The following is a 16,969-nucleotide window of genomic DNA, read 5'->3' as shown; positions in this document are numbered from 1 at the left end:
TATGCATTAATGAACAAACTACTGCTGAGCTATGTAAGGTACAGCTGTGCCGTGCATGCAACCATAAGTTTAATCTTTTTTAAACATACATTGGTATTTAATGGGTTACTACCCCTATCTTTAAGTTACTACCCCGACACATGTAGATCGTTGATGGGCCCATGGGAACAGAAGTACGAGAGAACATCAATTATTACACCTTGTTTATAGGTCAACTAGGATAAAACAATCAAAATTGTATATTTAAAATGGAATACGATTTAATGTTCCGAAGTGAATCAAGTTCGAATTTATCGATTCGAATCGCGAATTGGGCGATTTTAAAAACCATGTCCATGAGACTTGGCCATATGGATTAAAATGCCACCTTGGTAAAAAAATTATTAATTAATTTGACATAAGAACATGTTTATATCACTTTCCAAAATTGTTTAAATTATTTTTAGTAGTGGCCCTTTTATTTGGGGGTAGCAATAGAAGCAGCAACAGCTCCAAGACCATCACCTTCAAAACTTCACTCCTTCGCCCTAGAAAGAAATAAGAAACTCATGCTCATGAAATCAAATGCACTTGAAAAGAAATGCAGAAATTACATCAACAACATCAAATTCAGGGGAAGAAAGTAGATATAATCAGAGTAATCACCTAGTGACATATGAGTCATCGACTGTATTGACAATTATCTGATCACCAACTTCAATGAATGGAGGCGCCTGTGCAATTTGGTGAATATACAAGCAAGACAAAAACAAAATTTCAGATGCATATAGCAGTTTAAAGTTAGTTAACGAACTTGAGTTACAAACAGATTAGCCAGAACTTTAACCAGCAAAGACATAAACTGCAAAAGAAATAACCTTTCCTCTCTTTTATTTGTATCTTTTTATCCTTATTTCTTTCATCCACTTAAAAGGTCAAGACTCAGGAAACAAATGTCGTACAAAATTAATCATTTCTATGTGGCAAATAATGAAGCCATTACATTTTCAAACTGAAAATGGCTCACTCAACCATTCAAGACCACTGCGTTGTACATGGGACTGACATAAGCCATTAGTATGATACTAAATCCCTCCATGTACACTGACCATTGACCAATGAGGTAGAAATCTCTCCTGGATTCTTTAAATAGTACCATAATATGTAATCGATCAATTAGGAAACAACTCAAGAGAAAAAGAATTCTGCAAATAAGTAACTTGTAATAAAAAGTGCAACTGAAATTTATTTTCTTTTTTGCAGTATTTAAGCTTCCAGACTTACTTGCACTGTAAGACCATTTTCCAGCAAAACTCTTCTATACCTGTGCATTTCATTCAATTTAAACAGAAGAAATTCAAATGTCACTAACAGCTTAGAACAGAAATCTAGTGGAACCAAATAATTATGCGGCTAAAAACAATCAAGAGGTTACTACTAACAATTGCTTGATAATATTGAAACCTTTACACTGGTGAATGTGTCTTAATACCTGCCAAACTAATCATGTGGCAGGTCTAATAATTCAGAAAACTTAAGAACTAACCGAGGGAATTACAGATTTCTAATGTTAAGCATGATAAGCCGTAATCGTTCTATGCATTTAACAGAAAAAGTCTTGAGATGCTAGCATGTCGTTTAAATTCAGACCCCAAATCTAACAATCTTCAATGCTTTACTGCGAGAACCCAACCTCTGATTGGTAGAGTACATCAACCTATTGGTAAGACATCAAAGCTATATAAAGAATATAAAAAATAGACAAAACAGTCCACTGCTAAAGATGAAACATACTGAGGTGTGACAGTCAGCCCCTTCATATTGCCTTTTGCTTCAGCAACAGTACATGTCACCCGTGGTGGAATAGTAGCAGACATCACTTTACCATCATATAATTGCAAGCTGACTTTCATATCCTCTGTAAGCCATAAGATTCATTCTTCTCATTAGCAGAGTAGAAATAATGTTGAATTTGAAAGTAGGAACTTCGTAAAAAAGTAGTAAATCAAATGTCAAAAGCTCGTTCCTGACTAAAACAGGACCCTTATTAGCAGTGAGAGAGCGTCACCACAGAATATGACTTCGCGAGGTCAACTTTTAGCGGTATAATTATAAGGTAATCAAGCTTAAAATAATAGAAGTAGCATTTTCAGAAAGGTTTACTTTATAGAAAAAGGAAGAAGAAATATACAGAAAGAAGAGATGGTCATAGGAACCAAAACCAATTAAGAAAAAAAAATTGTACAGTACATCCATTTGTTGTTAACATAAATGTGATCTGGGGGATCCAAACTTGGTGGCTAGACGATCACGTTTGGCTAGGTTTGATGGGGAAGAAGAAGGAAAAAGAAGATATTTACTTGAATACATGTCATCACGGAGAAATTAGATTTTTGGTTTATGAGTTGGAGAATAAGATTTTTAATGGAAAATTGCTGAGCGATTCCATGAGGCTAGGTAAGTCTTGAAAATGTTTTATACTCATCAGTTTAGGTTATTCACGACAGAGTTCTGTCATACGGATTCAGACAACTAATCCAAGGTGTTTCCAGAAAACATAAATGTGCTGTTGTTCAAGTATCATTCAAACATAAATAAAGATTGTTAGTCATTCGCCCAGAGTATAACTAATCACCTTTTAGGTATGCAGAAGCCTTGCCAAACAAGTCCTTCGTTACCTCCATTTGTTCATATGTTTCAGGCCTGTTAAGAAGCAAAGAGAAAGCCACCGTAAACTTCATTCAGGTAAATAGTAAAGTGGCAGAAGAAAAGCCAGGAAAAAAGTTAAAGATTAATATAAAAAATGATAGATGTAGAGATACTGAAGCAACCACACTCACTCCATTAGTGTTACTGACTCGCCTATGGTGTACAAATAGGTGAAAGATTTCTCTTCGACAAAAACTCCTGTAGATATTAGAATCAAAATCAGTTTTCATTAGAGGGAAAGATTTTCATCACTGCCGCCAACAAGATCCAGGCAGAACTAAGTGAAACAACACTCGCATTAAAATATATATTGGTATAAGTTCAACTCATCCTCCACCAATAATAAAAACTTGACCAAGATTCATATATCTTTTGGCTCACCCCCCATAAACTAACATGAGGAGATAATAGTTAAAGATTTTGGCAACTTTTGGCTGCTCTGGTGCCAAATGCTAATGTCTAGGGTCAAATTCGTTCTCCCCAAAACTAAAGTAGCAAAGAAAAAACAATATCTGAAGCATACAAATAAGGAAGCTGGGTGGACTTTAGCAGAAATGATGTCTGCCAATAAGAAACACCACTTACAACTACAGTGAAGGGGGGTTACATGTGACCATAAAGGAAACTATCTTGGAAATTATTCGTAGTCTAAACATACTTTCCATAGCCTCATCGGTGCGAAATCTTTCGGTCACTTTGTTTCCACTGTCAACATCACGTAATTCCACCTGTGACAACCCAAAAATAGCTTGCAATATACTCAAAAAGAGAAGTGAGGAATTCTGTTAACCTCAATTCAGAAAGTAGAATGCAGGGGAGATCACATTCCCAAAAAGAAATGACCGCTGGTCAGTAATGGTCATACACTACAAATATAGCATCTAGCCACGTAGCAAATTAATTATTAGAATTTCTTGTCAACATCCAACTACCAGACTTCAATAATACCTTCACTAGAAGTGATCTATAACCTATAAAATGAACCTTCATCGCTCTATCATGCCTCTCCGTGCTCCATTGAAATAGGGAAACCAAATCCTATTTCAAGATGTACCATGTTCAAGCTAAAGGTATATAAAGAAAAGGAAAATCCCTGAATGTACTAGGATTAGAGGAGCAGTGTTATTCCAGTACACCTCAAATAAGACCTCATAGCAAAACGTTAAGTACAGTATAATTTTAAATTCTGAATAGATTATACGGCTTCTTTCTTGCATATTGGACCATGCAGGTTATAGCAAAAGGAAGCTTGTACAACTGACAGGTATAACATTTAGTATCATAGGTTTAATACTTAAGTTCTCTGGAATGTCATAAGCTTGAGACGACTCGGGGTTTCTACAGCTTTATGGTAACCATGTCGTATAACATATATTCTTCTGAAATTCAAAATTTGTATTCGGTAAAATACCTGTATTATTGCTCCTCCTCTTCCCTGCTGTGTGTGTTGTGCTTTAAGAACCTAAAAGAAAATAGCGAATACCACATAAAGCTTGGAAACACTTCTAACACAAGAAATTAAGGTACTTCCTTATCATACAACTAATATTTATCGATCTCTTCGGTAAACCAAACTTGCAACATCAACAAGATTAGTTTCTACTCTTTATTCTTTGTTTTTTTAATTTGTGAAATTCCTCAATAAATAAATAAATCCTACAATAATGGTAAAGTACCTTACCTGATAAATACGTCCTGAAGTAATGCAGCTCCCCAATTATTACATAATAAATAAAAGATATGTCAGTGATTATGCAGCTAAAAGAATAAAAGTATTATCTTAATGGGCGTGAATCAAAATGCTACCTTTCCTTTGGATGACATTCCCGCTTCTGACCTGAAACAGACAGCTTGATATATCAGTACATATAACATATTACAATTAAACTATTAGTTACTTGAAAGAAAAGTGTACAGTTGTGGGTTGAGACTTGAGAAGCATGTAAGAGAAATTTAAGGTTTTAAAAATAAATTTGTACTCAACAATTATAAACCCAAACCAGGAAATTAACTAGCAGTTAAATATAATACCGCCATGTGAGTTTATTTCAACACATTACAAAATGTAATTTATACAATGTGTATTTGTAAATGAGCTAAATTCAGCTGTGGTCAGAACGACCAATGAATGGAACCCTAACTCTGAACGTAGACCACCAATTTAGACTGCATTGAAAATGTATACATTAAATTTCAAAGAAAATGAACTTGGAAAACAAAGCAGGTAATCAACTCAAATCAGTCTCATCCTTGATCAATGATAAACCAGTCGAAGATTTTGAGCAATGGTGAGATCTTCTTCCGGTGCTCTTACAAGGACAACAGATTTTAAACGTTAAATAGATGAACACGGAGTTTGATAAAGAAGAATGGGGTGAGCGAGACGTACATCAGTGCCTAAAACTTTAACTCCACGGTGTTGGGAAGCGGACCATGGTTTGTCAAAGGTACCACACGAAAGCGAACTATTATTAGGTGAGATGGTCTGGTAATTTTGTAGTGATGCCGTGAGAGTTGTGATGCTTCTGAAATAAGAACAAGGAGATGAGGAAGAAGACTTGTGAGTAAAGCTCTCTCTCTCTCTCTCTCTCTCTCCATATATGTCATACATGGTACTTATATAAGCTAATTGAGTATTAATTACACAAACCATAGTAGTTGTATTACCAACTCTGCAAAACAAGGCTAATTCGGAATTAAAAAGACAAGATAGAGCTTCAAATCTAACCTGTAAAAAGGTCCTTTGTAAACTGAATTTCCCAGTAAACCAAGTTCTTTTATGTTCTGTAAGATACAACATATGAATCAAACAAATGAGTTTTCGTATTCTAATGCTTTATTAAAAAAATGATAACAGTGAAAGGAAATGTTAAGCTATCTAAAATTTTCAAGTTTAGTGATCTTTATTTACAGGGGTAAGATGAGAATTAATACAAACTGGATAAAAGTTTACCAGATAATGAGGAATCTTAGTGTGCTGGTGTTTGTGTTCGGACTTTAAAACTTCTGTTGATCTTTCTAAATCTTGAAGAGCTGCACGATATCTTCGTCTGAAGATATTAGTCAAACTCCCTTTCATCCTCATTCTCAATCTCTCTGTCTCAATAGCTATTAAGTATTACAGGGGGATGAGCACGTAAGTAAGCTTACAGTTACCTATGGCAAAGTACATTCAACTCAGCCCTGCACAGTCCAAGTCTAACGATGAGAGTATATCCAAAGACAATTAATGGTGTTTTTGTGTTCAACAAAAATGTAAGGCATACAAATGACAAGTAGAACTATGTTTAGTCATAACAAAGTGCATGCTCAGTTTAACATTAAATGTGGTCAGTTTTACTCCAAAAGATGTCATGAGAAGATAATAAAGTCAGAACTCACAGCTTGTTTAACAAGTCTACAAACGATTCTGTTGCCAAGTATAAGAAACGACATTTGTTTCGGGAATTTAGTCATTCACATAATTTTACTATTATAGTTCTACGAAACTATTGTTTGTGTGAACTTTCATCAAACAACTTATATGCAATACCAAAAGCTTTAGTTTTAACACGATAAATCCAAAAGATGTTATTGTATAGTTAGGTTTTCACAGTAACAATATTTTAGAAGCATATGTACAGTCACCTTGGAAGCTTTTGAACCAAAAATCAAATGAATTGAGAAGAAATTGAGTCAGTGGTTAGAGTAACAATTACCCGAGATCACAGATTTTGACAACGAAATTTTACGGAGATACCAGTGAGTTAGAGATAATGATGGCCGAGCAGTGGTTTGCACGGCAATGGAAATGGAGTAGAGGCCGTATAAAAATGTTAGCCACGGTATCAAGGATGACCGGAGCTTCAATGGCTGCCTTACGGCACGGAGGTTTCTTTTTCAGTATTACTAGTTTATCGCCCGTGCTATGCACGGGCCAATTTCTGGCTTTAACAATTCCATTAAAGAGTTCACGTGTTAAAATTAGTTCTATTAGAATTTAGAAACATTATTAAGAGTTCGACTAATAGTCAATAAACTCGTAGAAAGGATGGATGATAGAAACAGTTAGAAGTTCTTTAAACCTTATAATGAAGGCACAATCGGGGATACTCTCAAAAATAGGGGATACTCATGGTTAAATGAGTTTGAATTTTTTCATAGGTTATCCTATCTCAGTTACGTTATGTGATTTTACTGGAATTTTACTAAGATAACACGGATATGAATAATTATTTTCTTTAATAGTTTTTTCTTTTCTTTTTCGAGATCATCATAGTCTTCTTTTGGTTTCCTTTTTTACACACCTAGTACTTTTACGTGAAGATCAACAAACATACTCCTTAATTTGAATAATATATAGAAAATTAAGTGAGAACAAAACAGAGGGATGGTTATAAGAATTTAAGTCCATGGTGCAGTGAAATATCTTCCTCAATTAGTAAAATTAAACTAATGCAATCTTTTGTCATCTTTTAGGACCACAATGATGCATGTTATATTTCTAGTAAGGGTGCACATTCCTCCTTTTGTCATAGGCTATTCATTTAACTCTGGTTAACGATCTTTTCTCTTTATAATTTTTGGAAATCAGAGTATTTGGAAAATTGAACCCAAATTTCCCCTCTCTTCCTATTTAGCACCTTTCTCGAATTAATGTTCTGATCTTATAGAATCAATTTTAATTTCAATTTTAGTACTACAACAACCCGCCTCGAATCTATTATATGAGGTTGTAGAGATGAATCTCGTGTCCAAGAAGAAAAAAAGGAAAACAAAAACGGAGAAAACATAGATGTGTTATGTGTAAAATAGATAGAGAAAGAGAGGTGTGTATATGAATAATAATTGGAATAATCTGGGTTCTGATTTCACTTATTGTTCTTAACCATTTCCAATGTGTTATTCATTAATAGGATAAATAACCCCAGTTAGTTACATAGCCAATGATAAAGGGAGGAACGTGCACCCCTGGTTTAGTAGGGGTGCACAAAGTCGCACTCGTTATATTTCTAGCAATACCCCTCTACTTCTTATTCAAAATTGAAGCCAGAAAACCCGTCATGGCTATTATATTTTTGGCCTCTCAATTTTCAACTGACTTTTTGAGATAGCGGCATATATTTGTTCTCTCTATTAGTTACAAATATTAAATATAAGATAAAAAATAATCCCATCTCACAATAGAACGTGGAAGGCTCTGCTTCTTCAGTTCATGCAACGATAATCCACGTGCAGCACAGGGTGAAAGGAGCACTAATTCCAGTCGAATAAAACAACCAAACAACAGTGCTCTTGTTCTCCTTGTACATCTCCTTGTCCCCTCGGCAAGGAACAAAGAAGAATTGTTGCAGGACACAGTATAACATGTACTTTGCAGTCATATTAATATCTCCAGGGTATCCTGATTGTAACAAAATTTTGGGATTCTTACAAACCTTGTACCCATTGCAAGGAAAAAATCAGAATTATTGCAGGAGACAGTATAACCAATAAACCATGTAATTTTCGGTCATATCAATATCTCCGGGGTATCATGATTGTAACAAAATTTAGGGATTCTTACAAATACTATATAGTAAAGCCTAATCATATCAGTGTCAGTTTATTTCCAGTTTTTTTTTTTTTTTTTTTTTTTTTTTTTTTAGGAGTGTCTCAGAAAAAAAAGGCATTAGTGGACGGTAAGAAAGCCCCATAAAAAAATCTATTTTTGAAATAATAAGCCCTGGCAGATACATATGAAACCTACTTTTGGAATGGAAACAATCTGATAGATGGCATCAAAAAGAAAAATTGAAATAAAAGGAGTAATTGTCTGATACAAACATCTTCAACATCACTTGTTTCATCTAGGTATTTAAAAGGGTATGTGTATGAAAATGATCGCACTTGTTTCATTTTGAGTATCTTTTCCTCCGGATAACAACCCAGAGAACTCTTCACAACTATTTCTTGTGCCAAACATCTTCAAGAGCACTTGTTTCATCTAGGTATTTAAAGGGTATGTGTATGAAAATGATCTCACTTGTTTCATTTTGAGTATCTTTTCCTCCGGATAACAACCCAGAGAACTCTTCACAACTATTTCTTGTGTCATGACAACAAATACTGAAGTGATCCCTTCTGTGATCCATTCCAAGCTATTAGCTGCTGAAAAAGTAGGTAAGAGTTTTGTGTCAAATTAAACAAAGTCCCAATTGAGGAAACCCTTTCAAATCAATCAAACCAAACGAAGTCCCATTCAAATCTTGGGCTCGACAATAGTTGTTTTGATAAGAACATATAGGAACAACTTGGAAAATCATGGCAGGAGCAAGTTCAATGACAGCAGCAGTTTCTATTACGTAGCCGGACCTTGTCAGCAAACTTTAGCACACTTCGCACATAAATGCCCTGTACTGAAATCTCGTCGTCATTGATGCTTATGGTTAGGATTGGCACTATGGATACACTTCGAACGTATTACTAAACCCACTGCATGGATCATAATTTTTCTTACGGAATCCTAATTATTCTACTTGTTCTTTTATGGATTGGTCTTATATCAGTAAGAATACCCTTCTTCACCGTGAAATCCTCTAGATACTATGCAATAGAACCGATCAAAATATTTTCCTCAAAGTAAAAAAACTAAACCAAAGTAATAAAATCAACTAAAAATCAACACTTCAATTGCTTTAATATTTATTTTGTTTCATTGGTTGAGATGGCACAAGTACTATCTTGGTGTTTAGATAACTTTGTTGTCTTTATATGTATGCAACTTAAAAATCACCAGTCACACCATTGAAACAGATACCAAAATTTGAAAGAGACCAAGAGATAATTACCATATTCTCCATGCTATCAGATATTTTTCAATGCGAAAATCTTCTGGGATTATCCAATCACACATCAGAACTTACATTTGTTTATATCTGGTTTCAATTGCTTCTCAATCTTGCATGATCCATAGATATCAACAGTCGGCTGATTCGACTCCGAAACAAAATGAAAAAGGCTCACCAAGTTACTCAAGCACAATAAAACATAAACACAAATAGTTGACAGGCTTTAACTGAAGAGCAACGTATTTAGAACAGAGAGTAGCAAAAAAAAAAACACCTAGAAAAAAAAAGACAATAAAAAATTAAGTTTATCACCTCACCCATGTGGTGAAACCTTCTATATATCTTCTGGTTATGTAGTTCGTTTAGTGTTTACCAACAACAAAATGAACCAAATCTATCTTATCGCCTAATTAATTTTCAGAGGAGAGATATCACCAACTGCAAGCAAAGTCGCGAAACAAAACAATTGAAAAATTCTACAAAACTAAATCATCAAAAAACACACCAAAAAACATGGTTTAACTAATATACCTCGTGTGAGTTTATTATTATCACCGCAGAGCTCTGAAACAACATATATTAACCGTTATGCATAGGACCTCTCTTATTGCAGCAGCCATTATCACCAACTGATTTCATCCTTATTTGTACATGCAAAACAAACAAACAAATAGAATGATTACAGACAACCACAGAAAAAAAAACACAATTGCAAAAAACAGGGAGGAAAAAAGAACTACAACAAAATAAAAAAGCGACATGCAAACAACGGGATTTAGCCTTTGCTCGAATGATTTATATAATGAGTCACCAAGCCTAAAATTGCGTTAGAAAAAAAACTTTATTTGGGAAATAATATTAATAAGTATCTCTTAAAATTTACACCATTTTTATTTGGGAAATAAATCAATGAATATCTTTACATTTATACTATTTTTATCATTTTGGATGACAACTATGTTTTTGGATAGTCGCATCTATTTGTAGCAACATTTTCGTCCAAAAGATATCGAGTATCCTATGTAGAACATGCGTCTTTGTTTTTTTTTTTCTTTTCTTTTTATGGAATGAACAATCTCAAAAAAATTATTATTGAAACTCATTCAATGTTCTGTGTTGCATTTTCTACCATGTTTTTTGTTCTCTCGTTCACAATATTTTACTTAATATCATGCTCAATTAACCCAAGATTTTAACAATTTTGTATTTTTAATGTTGCACAGGTGAACGATTTTGATTTTTTTTTGTAAAAGTATATGCATGCTTTGATCTACACGTAAGTATTCATAACTCTATGTATTTTGATTTAAAATATTTTGTTGATCTAAATTGATCAAAGTTCTTTTAATTTTCATTAAAATTGTAATTGTAACTATGATAGCAATTGAGATTTATTCAATAATTAGTCATTTGGAAGTATAATTAAGATTAATTTAATTAGAAGAAGTGTAATTGGACAATGGATATCTTTTTAATTATTTTAAAATGATTTAACTAATATTTTGATGAAATCTTGATGAATTACAGATACCTTGATGTGATTTTTGTTTAATTTTAATATATTGATGTACTTTATAGGACTGTTGGTAGCCCTTTCTTTCTGGGTGCCTTTATCCATTCTCTGTAACTGTATTGCCAGGCTGTCCTGTCTAACTGTCTAGCCAGCCTGTCATGTCTGTATATAAACAACAGTCCTGTAGCTGTGTCAGTAAGATTCCTTTTCATATTTCAATACCATTTCTCTATAAAAATTGATTAAACGAATAAAAATACTCTCTCTCATCATGTACGACTCCCACCTGAGCTCTCTTCTTTCCCTCTTCTTTCCGGCTTCTTCTAGCCGTTTTTCCTGTCCTATAGCATCATAACGGCTATTTTCCACCTGAGTTCAATCGGAATTTATGCCGGAACTATAAATTAGCTACCTGTTTCTTCACTCAGTTTCTTCATGAATCACATAAGGCTCATCGCAATCACATGCAACTCAACAATCACAGAATGATATATATGGAATCACAAATAATTCAGGCGACAAAAACATCACAAATATCACTCACCATTCAATTCCTACTGAAATTACCAGAAACAGTATGTCTAATATCTCTACCAATATCATCAACACCTCTAAGAACAATTCCATTCTCGGTATGACAAAATCAGGTTCTACCAACTCTATAATTATCACCAAAATTGATATGGAAATATATTCTCAACATTTCAAACTCAGCCATCAATCAAACTCGCATGAAATTTTCTATAAGGTTGATATAGTCGATTCAAACCCATCTTTCCCCTCCAGTTATGTTCCTATTTTCGATTTAAATCAAGAGATTGCTACCTATCTTATTCAACCTAAGGATAGATACCATCATAAATTACATAAACACACCCACATTATCAACACTCATAACCATCAGAAGGAAATCATCCATAATATCAGTAAATTTGATGTCAATAACCATTCACCCAAAGTTAAACACAAAGCCAGAAACCGAAATTGTTCATACAAAGCTATAACCACAAAACATAGAAGTTCGAAATCCAAAGAGAGCAGTATCCTCACCATAAAAATACACCATCATAAAACCAAATTTAAAACCCAATGTATATCAAAGAACAGAAGTAATTTTAAAAGATCCAACTTCCTCTTACTGGTGGAAGAGGCGAGTCTTTCTCCGAGTCCCTTGGCTAACGCTCCGAGTCCGGCTACGAGTCATCAGAATTCTAGTTACAACAGAACGCCTCTCAGGTATTGGAGTTTGATTCTTATTATCAGGACCAACATCATTGGCTTCATCTTCAATGGGGGATCCATTCGACATTTTCATCGGAGGTGCAGCTTCATCCATCTCAGGTTCTACTCCGGGATCAGTAGAAGGAAAAACGGTTGGCTCAGCAGCTGGAACGGTAGAGGCACTAGTTTTTGGTTTCCAAAGGTTGGCCAACCATCTGACGAACCATCATCCTCTCCTGTGCATCAAGAGTGATGGACTGATATCCAATTCGGCTCACTCCAGACACCAAGAACCGATCAGCCATAACAACTACACCCTCATGAACCTCAAATGGACCATATTTGGGATGAAATGCATACAAAACCCAGTGATCTCTAGAACCCATATGTGGATGTTCTGCAGATTTTGGAATACCAGTAACATATCAACCTTCAACATCAATACCTCCTCTAGTAGTCCTATGTATTTCTTCACCAGCTGCATGTACATTGCTGCTTCCAACCTCAAATTGGGCACCCAATTCAGCAAATGGGTTGCTGATATCCTGATTTATAGGTACAGGCTTTGGCTGATTAAAATACTGACGAAGACGCTCTACTGGAGAATCCACCATCAATTCATGCACAATCCCTGTTGGCCCCTCTCCCTGCATACACTCTTCTATTTTAACTTCATAGTTATGTTGAAGATCATCCAAGTACCATGTGAAATCCCTCTCGTTACCAGGCGACTCACACCCCTGTGAAAAAGCAATTCCATGGGGCAATCGAGTAACACAATTCTCCCGTGGATACCAATGGATGTGTGGTTCATCTTAAACCTCAATCAATTTATGCTTGCCCTTTCGATCTATATTTGCGTTAGCATCATCCATGGAGATTGGAGTAAAAGAAATTCTCTCAACGAAAACAAAGAAAAATAAGAAAAAAAGAATAAGAAACTGAAACATTTCTCATTTCCAGCAGAGGCTCTTATAATAGAAATCATTGGTTGGTGTTGGGTCGTCTCAACATTAAGTAGCGACGGTTCCCAAAGAGGAAAACATTTCGTCTCCAATACTCAAAATCTCTCCACTGTCGTTTCATTTCTCCAGAAACATAGGCACAATTACATTCAGCCTATGCAAAGCAACTGCTCCTTCTCTAGGTTCACTAATCCTACTCAAAAGTTTTTGATAGATGGACCGAGGAGAATAAAAAGTAACACACTTGGAAGTTCAACTCATTCGGCGCCAATAACTGTTTCTTCCTTCACATGTGAAGTTCACACAAATGCGACTCAGCTCCCCAACTTTCTGACTCGCTCAAGCAACACAACTGAGTGGAGGTGTACGCAATCCTTAGCAATACAAGAGTTCACCTCCAAGACCAATGGGCAATGGGCTCACTCCAGGCACAATGAAAAAAAGGAGGGAAGCACACATTAAAATTGGCGCTGAATGACAACATACACTGAGGGGCATCAGTCACGAGCCAACTTGCAAAGTTTTTGGACAGTTCAACTATATCAGATCGTCATCCCAAGGTTTGCTAATAGTCAATAATCCTAAATCGGTCAGCAAGACTATAAAATATTATTCAACTGAATTTCTTTATCTTATTACCTTACACTTGCACGATAGAAATCATATAAATAGGGAAAATTTGGCCAGCTAACCCCCATTTTCATTATAGCTTGTACTATGATGGAATTTTTTTTCTTGACAGGTCGTCCTCTCAAGGTACACCAGTAGTCAAAAGATTCAACTTAGTCAGCAAAGCTCAAAAACACGGGTTCTGGGAACGGATAGCTAGCACATGGCATTTGTACTTCCCCTCAGTTCAATCTTGGACTATTAAGCTACATCAATATCACCTGTAACTAAACAACAAAATGAAACCCTTCCATATAAATCACATATACATCCAAATTCAAATTAAACTTACCAGACCCAGTACTAACCATAACATCATTCTTTACATCATCATTACCACCATTACAAGTTTTAACACTTCTCTCATGACTTCTTCCTCAGGAACCAAACCCACAGACCAAGTTGAAAATCTGGTAGAGAAAATGAACTCATCACTGAACATTCCTGAAGATTTATTTCCAATTTTTTTTATCAATGCTGAAAACACCTTACCCAAAAAGAAAGAGGATTGGAAATGGGTCTTCATAGGCAGATACTATAGCAAAGTTTCTCATGAAACCAGAACTATCTCAAGGTTCATTAACTCAAACTGGGAACTCAGAAGAAATGCTGAAGTCAATCTTTGGAAGAAGAGAAGAAAAAACTATTCTATCAGACTAGGCAGCATAGAAGATTACAAAGTGTTTAGAAAAGGTGGTACCAGAGGCATTTTTGACAAACTGATAGTCTTAACTGAAGTTCCACTTGCTGGTCCAGATTTTATTGATGAAACAAACTTCTATAGAGTCAAGATCTGGGAACTAGTTAAAAGAGTTCCAAGGCACATCATCCATGATATAAGTAACATCATAAGACCAGCAGGAATCTTTCAAGAAGCCAAGAAATCTTATGGGAGGGATGAATATGACAAAAATCTTGAAGTCTTCTTAACTATTGATGTCACTAGAGTTCTTAAATATGGCATTGATGCTTATGAAACCCCAACTCTGTCTCACTGGCTTGAAATGGCATATGCCTTACATGAAATTGTTTTCTGCAAGGTTTGTAGAATTCTAGATCATCCTGGTCCTCTTTGTGAAGAGAAGGAAGAACAGACACAAGCTGCAACCCAAAAATCTCACCCATATAATCTCAATAACTCTTACCCCTCAACTTCTAACACCCCAACAAATTCAAACACAAGTAGTCCTCAGAGCAACATCAAAATAAGACATTACACTGACAGAGATGCTGCTGAGGAATTTGCAAACAAAATGAGGCTAGCACAAAGACAAATCCTTCTAAGGAATAGCTCTGAGGAGCTGGATGGCCCTGAGGGATACATCATTTTCAAAGCTGGATTGCATCAACCCATAAATGGAGAAATACCCACTATCAACTCTGAGGTCATAGATTGTCAAAAGAAACATAAAAAGATCATTGATAGCAACAAAAACAAGGATAAAATGCTGAAAAAGAAGTGTTATAACATCAAAGATGCTGCTAGGAAACACAATCCTACTTCTGAGAACGGTGTGGAAAATAATATCAACCCTGAAAATATTTTCCCAAAAATCAGACTCCTTACCCCATAAATTTAACACCTGATGTCCTTGCAACAACACCTTCTTTAGCTGATATTTAACAACAAATAAATGAAGATTTTAACAATCAGAAGAAGCTGCTCTGGGAAAGAAGAAAGAAAGAGTTTAAACTTAAAGTTGTGGACACTGCTGTTCATCCTCAGTTAATTGACCCAAAAAGAAAGCTCTTTATCTCTTTTGCTGCCACTGATCACCTTCCCCAATTCTGGGATCAAAATCAACCATCCAAGAAGGGCAATAACCATGTGATGCAAATGGAGGAGGATCATCTGGCTGATTTGACTACTGGTAGCCTTGAGGGAGCAAATCCTTTCCTTAGTCATCAGGTAACTTGTTCTATTCTATGCTATCTATTCTAAAGTTATTTATTTAGTATAACAACAATATTTTAGATATAAGGATACCTCTCAGGTTATCCTTAGAGGTATCCTTATAGCTAAAATACTATCTTTATAGGTTACATCATTATCATTTTCAATTATCCTAATGTCTCTTACTTCTGGCAATTCTACTCTGCCATGTCTTGGAATTGCCAAGGACTAGGACATCCAAATACTAGTAGACACCTAAACAACATGCTGAACAAACATAATCCTGATATATTCTTTCTATTTGAAACCAAACAATAAACTAGGAACCTGAAAACTATACTTAATAATATAGGTGTCACTAATTTTTGGTTTGTTGAACCTAGAGGAAAATCCAATACTACTGGAGGCCTTGTTTTAGCTTGGAAAACTAATCTAAAGGTCACAATAGAAGATTTATCTAATTATCACATTAGGGCCACAATATATCCTAGTATAGGGGAACCTTGGCTTTTTACAGGTTATTATGGTAGCCCATACACCACTCCTGATAAAATACACTCTTGGAAAATGATAGAAAATACTGATAGAACTAACATTCTACCTTGGATGCTAATGGGTGACTTAAATATTGTTCTACATGATCATGAAAAATTCAGTCAACACCCTATTGATTCCTTTGAAGCTAAAATCTTTCTGGAGAAAATTGAAGAAGCCAACCTTACTGATTTGGGCTACACAGAATGTCCATTCACTTGGACCAACAGAAGAACTGACATTCATCTCACAGAACAAAGATTAGATAGAGTGTTAGCTAATGAAACTTGGCTTGAAATACACCCAAATACCACTATCTCTAACCTCCCTGCCATTGGTTCTGATCATAACCCAATTCTCCTCAATACCAATCCCAATTGGAAGCAAGGACACATTCCCTTCAAATTATCTGGTCCTTGGCTTGATCACAAATACTGCAAAGCCATCATTGTTGAATGTTGGAAATCCTATCACAAAGGATCTCTTGCCATTAGAATTGCAATAAAGTTAAGAGATATCAAAGTTAAATTAAAGAAATGGAATAAGGAGATCTATGGTAATAACAAGATAAATCTAGAAGACAACATACAACACTTGGACTGTCTCACCAAGAATCAATTCAATATAAATAGAGGGAAAGATTTAAGAGATGCTAAAAAGCAAGTTGAACATTGGC

General features: G+C 35.2%; 1 protein-coding gene across 1 annotated transcript; it reads right to left on the bottom strand.

Annotated features, from left to right (window-relative positions):
- Nucleotides 1–221: 221 nt before the first annotated feature.
- Nucleotides 222–6,604, bottom strand: LOC113321197 (elongation factor P-like). Its single transcript, XM_026569076.1, has 14 exons — nt 6,387–6,604; nt 5,642–5,871; nt 5,417–5,472; nt 5,078–5,213; nt 4,495–4,525; nt 4,370–4,383; nt 4,100–4,150; nt 3,347–3,416; nt 2,820–2,886; nt 2,615–2,682; nt 1,774–1,897; nt 1,264–1,303; nt 646–713; nt 222–527 (listed from the first exon to the last, which is right to left on the bottom strand). The coding sequence occupies exons 2-14, from the start codon at nt 5,771–5,773 to the stop codon at nt 515–517; spliced, it is 870 nt and encodes a 289-aa protein (XP_026424861.1). The 5' UTR covers nt 5,774–5,871; nt 6,387–6,604; the 3' UTR covers nt 222–514.
- Between the last annotated feature and the right edge of the window lie 10,365 nt (nt 6,605–16,969).

The sequence above is a fragment of the Papaver somniferum genome, chromosome 11 (genome assembly GCF_003573695.1).
Source record: "Papaver somniferum cultivar HN1 chromosome 11, ASM357369v1, whole genome shotgun sequence".
NCBI lineage: Eukaryota > Viridiplantae > Streptophyta > Magnoliopsida > Ranunculales > Papaveraceae > Papaver > Papaver somniferum.
The sequence above is the reverse complement of the archived record's forward strand: the minus strand, read 5'-3'. Positions and strand labels throughout refer to the sequence as shown.